The sequence below is a fragment of the Heloderma suspectum genome, chromosome 2, assembly GCF_057233095.1.
Source record: "Heloderma suspectum isolate Gila_16-S chromosome 2, 16-S_ref, whole genome shotgun sequence".
In the NCBI taxonomy this organism is placed as follows: domain Eukaryota; kingdom Metazoa; phylum Chordata; class Lepidosauria; order Squamata; family Helodermatidae; genus Heloderma; species Heloderma suspectum.
In genome coordinates, this window is record NC_139459.1 from 254,693,586 (window position 1) to 254,703,186 (window position 9,601).

Sequence of the window (9,601 nt, forward strand, 5' to 3'; positions counted from 1 at the left end):
GCTGGTATTTCTAGGCAGGCAGGGCACCAAACACCCAACTGTGGCTGAGTTCCCACTCCCCTCTGCTTTGAACTCATGCTCTAGTTGGCTCTGCCTACTGCAACTCCTTGGCTCCGCCTACATTTAGGTGCCCTGCCCCAGCAGTTCCAATGGACACCAGCTACCACTGAATCGTGTTATCCCCTCTATAGGGATGACACCACAAAGAGTTACACAGCAGCTGGCTCTATGTCCACCCTGGCATAAGAACAGCAAAAGCAATGAGACTTTGTTGGAACAGTGACAGTAACAGCTAATGTCTGAACTCTTTTGCTCTTTCTCTCTTCCCTCAATCTCTCTTTCAGGACACTTAAAAGCAGTGTTTCCCAGTGCTGAAGGACAGCCTGAGCAATGGAGCCTCGGATGCCTCACAACATTACTGTGGTTCCCAATTCCACCCTGGTACAGCCTGTCCTAGACAGCCGCATCCCATATGGCAGGCTGCAGCATCCTCTGACGATCCTGCCTATTGACCAAATGAAGACCACGCACATCGAGAATGACTACATAGACAACCCCACTCTGGCCCAGCTGGCTGCTCAGAAGCATCCCCGGAGCCACCACGAACCCTCCCTCCACCCTCAGCGATGTGAGCAAGACATCACCCACCCGTGGATCTCCTTCAGTGGGCGGCCCAGCTCCATCAGCAGCAGCAGCAGCACCTCTTCCGACCAGAGGCTTTTGGATCACATGGCGCCAGCCCCGGTGGCAGACCAGTCCTCCCCAAGGGCAGTCCGGATACAGCCCAAGGTGATCAATTGCAAGCCCCTGGATCTGAAGGGGCTGACCCCTCCAGAGCTGGACAAGCACTTCTTGCTGTGTGAAGCCTGTGGAAAATGCAAGTGCAAGGAGTGTGCCTTGCCAAGGACTCTGCCGTCCTGCTGGCTCTGCAATCAGGAGTGCCTGTGCTCAGCCCAGAACCTGGTCAATTACTCCACGTGCATGTGCCTGGTGAAGGGCATCTTCTACCACTGCACCAATGAGGACGACGAAGGCTCCTGTGCCGACCATCCCTGCTCCTGCTCCCATTCGAACTGCTGTGCCCGGTGGTCTTTCATGAGCGCCCTTTCTCTGGTCCTGCCTTGTCTGTTGTGCTACCTGCCAGCCACCGGCTGCGTGAAGCTGTCACAGCGCTGCTATGACCAAGTGAGTCGGCCTGGATGTCGGTGTAAAAACACGAACAGCGTGATTTGTAAAGCCTCCCCGGAAGGGAAAGTTGGCAGCAGACCAGAGAAGCCATTTTGATCTCTGGGGAGAGGGGGGTGGGCAGGCATGGGAAGTATGTAGGGGTGGGGGTGGGAGACAACAAGAAGGGAGTTTCATAACCTGTGTTGCAAGTCTAACATGTGTCAGCCTTTTGCTTTCAACAAACAAAGATAAATATCTCTTTCTTGGAACCGAAGCACTTTGGAGAATTCAGGGTTTTGGAAGTGGTGATCCATACTTATACAGTGGAGCTCTGAAGGAGGTTTCTTAATATTTTGCAGAGCAAAGGCAGAAATCTACTGCATAGGGTAATTTGAAGACTTCTGTTCTGGTCCTTAGCAGTGGCTATTTGCTAAGTCGACATAACTGCAAGAATAATTAACAGAGAGGCTTGGCAGGTACATCCGTAACTAGAAGGAGGATTCATTCCTCAAAGGCCATTCCGTTCAGGGCCCCCATCTTCTTAATGCTTATTTATTACTGGTGGACTGTTGGCAGTAAAGGGTTATGTTTGTCAAGACTTTAACAGGAGCAGTTGCCTACCACCTCTTTTTGTTGTTGTTGTTGCCCCATTTACAACATCTATATATAAAAATGTCTTTCTATACATTGTGCAATTCCTTTTCAATTGACCTTGTAGCCCTGCTTACTCTTCTCCCTTTGTTGGGGGCTTTGTACAGTTAGGATGCAAAGCATGTATTCTAACTTACTGCTATAAAAACATGGTCATTAAAATGTACACAGGGAGGAATACCTTCATTTTGTCCATGATGCCAAGGTCTCAAATGGGCAATCGCTTCATTGGACATAACCTATTGTCTTCAATTGGGCTAACTAATATAGAAGGCTTTGATTCTGAAATGCCCTGGCAAGCTTTGAAGCTAAAGCCCTGTTTGTTCAGTGACATTCCCACCAATGGGAGTGCTTGAGAGATCCCCTTTTAGCCACATTTTTAGGAGGAAGGAGGTTCTGAGCACACATTTTAACATCAATAAATGCTTGATCAAACAGCACATTCAGGTATTGCACAAGCAAGACCTTACAAGGCAAAAAATGAGGCATAATTCTCAAGGCCACCAGTCTCATAAATGCATTTCAGTTAAATTTAAGCAGCCCACTCCCCATTGAAAGAAATTGTGCTTAATCAAATTAAGCTACAGAAGTGTTTGAGGCTAAGCTATGAAAACTTCCATATTTTACCCATCCTCTGCCTTGTTCTTGCAAGGTCAATATAAACTGAGCACAATGTATTTGTACATACTTTGGGTTTGTTTGGGTTTTCATTTCTTTTTTTAAATAGATATCAATGCAACCCCAGGCTCCCATGAAAGACAGATGTTTTTGGCAAAATAGCATTTGCTCAGTATTTTAATCCTCACTTTTGTTGTTGCTGCTCAGTGTTGGTCTCTTCTGTATAATTGTATGTCTTTGTAAATACAGAGGAAATTTTAATATGTCTATTTTACCGCTAAGTACTTGGCGGGGGGAGTGGAGCTAGAGCTGCATTTTTGTTACAACCCGCCCAGTTTTTAGTAGCCAACTCTTTTAGGCCTCATCTATCTATTCACTAATACTAGGGGAGGATTATTGCATGAGGGCCTGTTAAATTTTGGTCAGGAGGGGAAGGCAGCTTCCCTATTTATGGCCAATGCTGCATTCCCTTAAAAGTGGATTAACCCTGTTCTATTGACAACCACAAGGTGCTAAGCAGAAAGCAATTGTCCACTAATATCACAAATCAAATGGAGCGGGTATTTGTTTCATGCAGAAAGCTGCTCTTGAATCTCTGCTGTTTTGTGACTGGGGTTGGGTGGGTTGAACTTGGAATTACTACACTCTAATGATTGACTGAGAACTACCCTGTTTAATTAGGCAAACCCTAGGCAACACCCACATTGTATCCTCAAGCAAATGTGATTTCGGGTTTGAAATTAAACACACCACTCTAGTGACAGAAGGGAGCCGTCTTTTGGGGAGAAGGGGTGGGGACAGAATTTGTTCACTTTTGCTTATCATGGGTGACTTTTATTTTTAAAAAATCTGTATATATTTATTGATTGGGAAATATTTTAATCTTTTTATATTTATAATACTTGCCAGTTATGTATATAGTATTTCACAGAAAAAGGGATACTACATCTGTGTTGTCAGTTACTGATTTGTATAGCTTAGCCTTGCCAAGAATACATTGGGTGCATCCAGTGGGAACTTCTGCCCATTGAAATGAATGGGAGATATGTAAGAGGGCTCTGGTGCCACCCCCATTCATCTCAGTGGAGAGTGTTTCACAAGTTCCTGCTGGATTAGGCAGAGTATGTTGTATGTATATTCTTGCACAAACGTGAGGGAACCAGGCAATGAGGGAGTGGGAAAGAAGAAGGAGAATCTTAGCCAAACTACTATTGAATGTATAAATCATTGTCAATTTCCAAGGGATAATGAACCAGGTCCTCGGAGTATAAATAAACTGGATATCCAGCAACATACCCAATGCTATCCATTACCTAAACCAGCAGAGGGCAACTTGTGGATCTCCAGATCTTTTGGCCTACAATTCCCATGATTCCTCACCATGATGATGGGAGTTGTAGGCCAAAAAAATCTGGAGGGCCACAAGTCCCCCCTCTCCACCTAAACCTGTATGCTTTGTTGTATCTTATGGTCCTGTTAGTGTGGGACAGGACTGATCAAGTAACTGCAAATTCTAGTTGGCTTGGCTGTCCATAGGAAGTGAACAAACTGGTGGGTCAGCACTTTGCCAATTTGTACATTTACATCCTCACCCAGAACATTTCTATATTTCTTGTACTTTAAAAAAACACACAAATGAAACCAGGCCTTTTATTTTTACTGTACATAGTCGTAAACCACTTACATTTCTTTATGGGCTTTTAAAAATGTCAAAATCTGTCAATGCCAATCTGATCGAAGTGGATCATGTGCTAGAACAGAAAGGCCAGAAAAAGAATGACTTCGGAAATGTAGCAGAATGAAGCTCCTTGTATCTTCCAGGCCCCCCTCTGGTCTAGCAGTCTGTCGACATGTTTCTCCAATTCTTTCCTTGAGGCCTAGCAACAAAGTTGACAAGTTTCTTGCTGAGCATTGAAAGGTTTCCGGGTTAGACCAGCCCAAGAAGATCCTGGACAACATTACACTGTTCCTTTTAGATGGTCTTGGCTGTTGTGCCAGCAGAAGGTTCCTTCTCTCTCCCCCCAACTCCACTCCCCTCACCCCACCAGCCAACGTACTGTTCCTTTAACCCTTTTCTTCCCCAACTTATCATCTGCTCTTAAGTTATATGCCCTCCTTTTAACATTGCCACCAGTCCCAAGACACTTAGTATTATAAGGATAGAATAATATGGCCACATACATTTGAAATTAAGCAAAGCTCCCTGAGCTCCCAAGGGTCAAGGGAACTTACCAGAGCATTTCATTTCATTTATTATATTTCTATACCGCCCCATCGATGAAGCTCTCTGGGTGGTTCACAAAAATTAAAGCATAAACTTCCTTTTTGTATTGTCCCAGCAGGTGAGGCTGCGTCCTGATTAGAAGGAAAGCCATTTGAATCAAAATGTAGTCTAGTCTGCTGAATTGATGGCATCAGCTTTAGGGAGACCACTGTCCTCCCACTTGCCCCACCAGTGGTCCCGTTTGTCCTGAGGGCTGCTTTCAGGTGCAGCCCCCTTATCTTCTACCACATTAACAAGAGAAATGCAGACTAATTAAGGAATGTGTGTCTATCCCACATACCAAGCAAGTTAAACAATTCTCTCTCCAAGAGATGTACTGTAACATTATACTGAGCAGTGCTGGAATGAGACATGGGGATTGTAAGGGGTGGCACAAACCTTACTTTTTTTGGCCTTTCTGAAACGCTCTCATTGGTTTAGCAAAGTCAAGTATCTGTTCTCCCTCCTGGCCTTCTTAAATGTCTGTCTTGGAGCACTGTGCATGTTTGGGTTTATTTTTATTCAGCTTTACAGGGAGAGGTCAAGATTTCCCTCTTCCTTACTTCTTCCCTCAACTGAAAAAAATAAATTACCACAGAAGTTTTCCTTTGTATAGAATATTTATTTTGAAGCTCTATTTTAATAGTATTTATTTTAGAAGTTACTATTGTTAAGAGTTCTTCTGTTTGTGAAGAAAAACAAGTTAAACTGAATGTACTGATCTAGAAATTATATATAAAATATATATTGTTAAATATACAAATATCTTGTGGCTTCTTTCTTGAAACACACTTTTTGAGTAGCAACGGTAAACAGCACATACTGAGAAATGTGCTGTGACAGGAGATTTCAGTTTGTCTTAAAGGAAATCCTTCTGTTTTCAAAGTAGGAGGTGGCAGCTCTATAGAAGGGGGCACATGGTTCTGAATATCTAAAAAGGTATAGGCTTGTCTTAGACTTTCCCAAAGTGTGTGCTACAATCCGCCCAGTTGGATTACAATGACTATGGAACAAATTTCCTCGGGCTGGTGAAAAAATAGCACAAGGAGGCAGGGTGAAGGACAGAAGCCTTAAGAACATAGAAACATAAGAAGAGCCATGCTGGATCAGCATTCTGTTCTCACAGTGGTCAACCAGCTACCCATGGGAAACCCACAAGCAGGACATGAGAGCAACAGCACCCTCCTGCCCATATTCCCCAGCAACTGGTGTATATAGGCATGCTGCCTCTGGTACTGGAGGCAGCATATACCCATCAGGCTTAGTAGCCCTTGATAGCCTTCTCCTCCATGAATTTGTCCAATCCCCTTTTAAAGCAATCCAAATTGGTGGCCATCACTACAGCTAGAGCTACACTACTGCTTTATGGCAGTATTAAAATGCACTGGCTACTGCTGGGGCACATTACACATTCGATACGCCACTTTTGTAGTGTTATTTCCCGATTTTTATTCCACATTATCCAAAATACCACATCAGATGTCACTGTGTGTCCTATGAGATATAAATGCACAAAAGGGATATAGCGTAATGATGATTGGAGTGTAATGATATGACATACGGTGTAGATTTGTCCTACGTTTTGTGGAAGTGAATAACATAGTTTAACTATGCACTGTGTGAAGAAGTGCTTCCTTTTATCTGTCCTGAATCTCGCACCAATCAGCTTCATGGGATGATCCTGGGTTCTAGTATTATGAGAGGGAGAAAAATGTCTCCCTGTCCACTTTCTCCACACCATGCATAATTTTGTACACCTTATTGGTAGGTGAACTGGGTAAATGGCCAATTATGTTTCTATGTTTGGGGGAAGGGCAAAACACTATGTAAGGACACATAGTAGTCTGAAAAGGGAAAATGGTGACTAATAATCTTGGAATAGAAGTCATGAGAAGCAAGAGGTCAAGAAAAGCCTGTCTTATTAGGGCACATCAGGAGTGGACAACTTGTGACCCTCCAGATATTTGGCCTACAACTCTCATGATCCCTCACCATTGGCTATTATGGAAGTTGTAGGCCAAAACATTTCATAATAAAAAGTGAATTAAAAAAAAAGGTTGCCCACCTCTGGGGTAGATGATAGATTTGCTTATTTCAGTTTTGTATTTTCCACCAAGCAAGTGGCACTCTGTATGTGTGTCTGTGAGTGTACGTGAGATAAATGACGGTATCTGAAAAGGATAGGTTGACTAGCAGATTGTAAGGAAAGCCTACATACATCAATTATTAGTAAGTTCAACTCTTCTGTGCTTTTGTTTAATGCTTGTTTTTGCACCTTCTGGTGGAAGGGAGGGAGAAATTCAGATATTTTTATTCAATGTTTTTCATCTTGCTCTGTACAGCGTTCTCTTTTGTCTTATATCCTAAGTATACCATGCCAAGATCCCAAGAGCTGTCTAGGCTTATGCAAGGGTCCTGAGCCTTGCACCGACTCAGTGAGGATTTTTTTTTTAGTTCCTTTGAAAAGCTAAGTCCCTCATGCAGTATCACCAAACCAACTTTAAACTGCGGGCAGTTCCAAAAACAGTTTGCCAGATAGCACAGGGGAGGGGGTGGCTGTTGCCTGAAGAAAAAACCAGTCTTGAGCCCCCTTGGCATCACAGAATGAGGTTTGAGGTTTTTGGTTTTGCTGTTCTTTCAATTAGTTTTCAAAAGTAATGGTACCGCTGTTGGAATTTTAGCACTGTACACACACACCCCCCCGCACCCTGGGTACTAGCAATCTCTGTGACGCAGGATTATTTCTGTAGTCACTGACTTGTAAGTGGGGAGGGAACCAACAGCCTACCATTACTTCTATTGTTATCAGTTGTATGTAAGCCCATAAATGTCATTCTGAATAATGCTTCCAAAATCCTTCACCCATGCCCTCCAATAAACGTCAAAGTGAAATAGTTTTTATCTCATGGTAGGGGGCCGAGAAACCCCTCTGAAATAACGGCCTTTCACTGTATCCATAAAATGAAAAGTCAAGTTCTCTGTGATAGCAGTGTTAGGAGACAAATATCCACGCTCCACAAAAGGCCCAAATTTCCATCCTATGGCTAACAAGGGGAAGTTGATCATTAGGCCAACATGGCCTAGTTCACACTAGGCAAAACACAGGAGAAAGACAAGATGGCACCTACCCCCATTCCAATTACAGAAGCTAACTGGAGTGGTGGCTGAATCCTACACTGGTGATGGGACAGTGTCCACGACACCTGACGGCAGCAGCCTAGCCTAGGGGCCAAAGGGCAGGCCATGGGGCAAGCACAGCTCTGTCCAGCACCTCACTGCGGCTCTCTACCCTGCAGCATCTGCTGCCTGAGGTGGCTGCTAGCACCAGCTCCATATTTTTGTGGGCAAGACACCCTCGATGGGCCCTCTCCTCCCCCCGTGAGTCTACCTTCTCACCACCATTGTCAGCAGATGCTACTGCGCCTCTTTCTTTTCCTCATCATTTCTCCTGCTTGCTTGCTTGCTTGACAGGCAGAGAGCCACTGAGCACGAAGGCAGTGGTATCTCCTGCTCCTCCTCCTCACCCCTCCATTGTCTGGGCCAGAATGAGAGGCAGGTAAACAAGCAGGTTGCCATGGTGAAGAGGAGGAGCCAGTCCAAGGGGCTCTTGTCAGTGGGCCCCCGCTGGTGTGTGGGCCTTTGGCACGTGCCTGGCCACGCGTACCCTTGACGCTGGCCCTGGTGCCTGTCTCACTGCCTAATTATCTACTGCCCCGGAGGTTTGTGAACGGCTTCCTCAGAGAATGATGAAACTGTGTGGCACTAGTACTTTCATTTATCTGTAAGACAACCACCTGCACCTCTTGTGGGCAAAACATGATCTGGCAGGTTTCAAATCCTATGCCTGTTTAGACAGAAAATATATATGCATTTCATATGTATTCATTTATATGGCTATATACAAATCTATGTATGTATATGATTTCTTTCTTTTTTTTCTTTTGCTGTAATTTCAGTTTTAAAAAATTAGCAAATGTTTAGACAGAAAAAAAGTCCTACAGTTTCCAGCATGTCCCAACCAGCCATGCTGGCTGGGGGATGCTGGGAGTTGTAGGATGTTTTTCTGTCAAAACATGCATAGGCTTGTGCCCTAAATGTGCCAAAGTTTCTTCTGCCTATTTGGACAGCATTGCAGGAGCATGGAAGATTTTTATAGGGGGTGCTGCGGCCACTGTGCCCAGCAAGCCATTTGTACCCCTCCAAATCCAGTCAACAAAGGGAACAGACAAGTTCCAGCACCTTGAAAGGGGAAATGACTAAGCAAACACAATAGTCGTATCACCAAATGGGGATGCAAAAAACCCCTGAGACAAAAGAACTGATGGTAATTTTTTGAGGAGTTCCCCTTGTATAGAATCTAATTTTCAACTTATGGAAAAACAAAAAGTAAGACAGAAGATTCTGGAAGCAAAAGAACAGGAGAGAAGCAATAGTATGATCAAAAGTGGGAATCCATAAAGAAGCCAGGGGGAAGAGGTCCCTTTTTGAAAATACTCTTATGAGGCCCTTTTCTCCTTTAAAAAAAATACCCAAACACTAAGCACAAGAGGTATCACTTATGCATGTCTTTTGAATTAACCCCCCCCCCCGCCCCATGACTGTTTTTCTCTGTATGTATGTAATGTTATGTATGTATGTTATGGATATTTAAATGCTAACGAACAAGAATTGCAGAATTTTTTTTGGTAAACAAATCCGTACATGTCAACATCCATAAATATTATATTAATTATATTATATTATATTATATTATTATATTATATTATTATTCGCATTTCTATACCGCCCCATAGCCCAGGCTCTCTGGGCGGTTTACAAAAGTTAAAACATTAAATACAATATAAAAAGTTTAAAAGCCATTTACAAAAAAGCACATAAAAGCACACAAACAATATACACAAA

General features: G+C 43.6%; 1 protein-coding gene across 1 annotated transcript; it reads left to right on the top strand.

The window, feature by feature from the left end:
* Positions 1-390: 390 nt before the first annotated feature.
* SPRY4 (sprouty RTK signaling antagonist 4) lies at positions 391-1,284 on the top strand. Its single transcript, XM_084832412.1, has one exon. It carries the CDS (start codon positions 391-393, stop codon positions 1,282-1,284), a length of 894 nt encoding a protein of 297 aa, XP_084688538.1.
* The last annotated feature ends 8,317 nt before the right edge of the window (positions 1,285-9,601 follow it).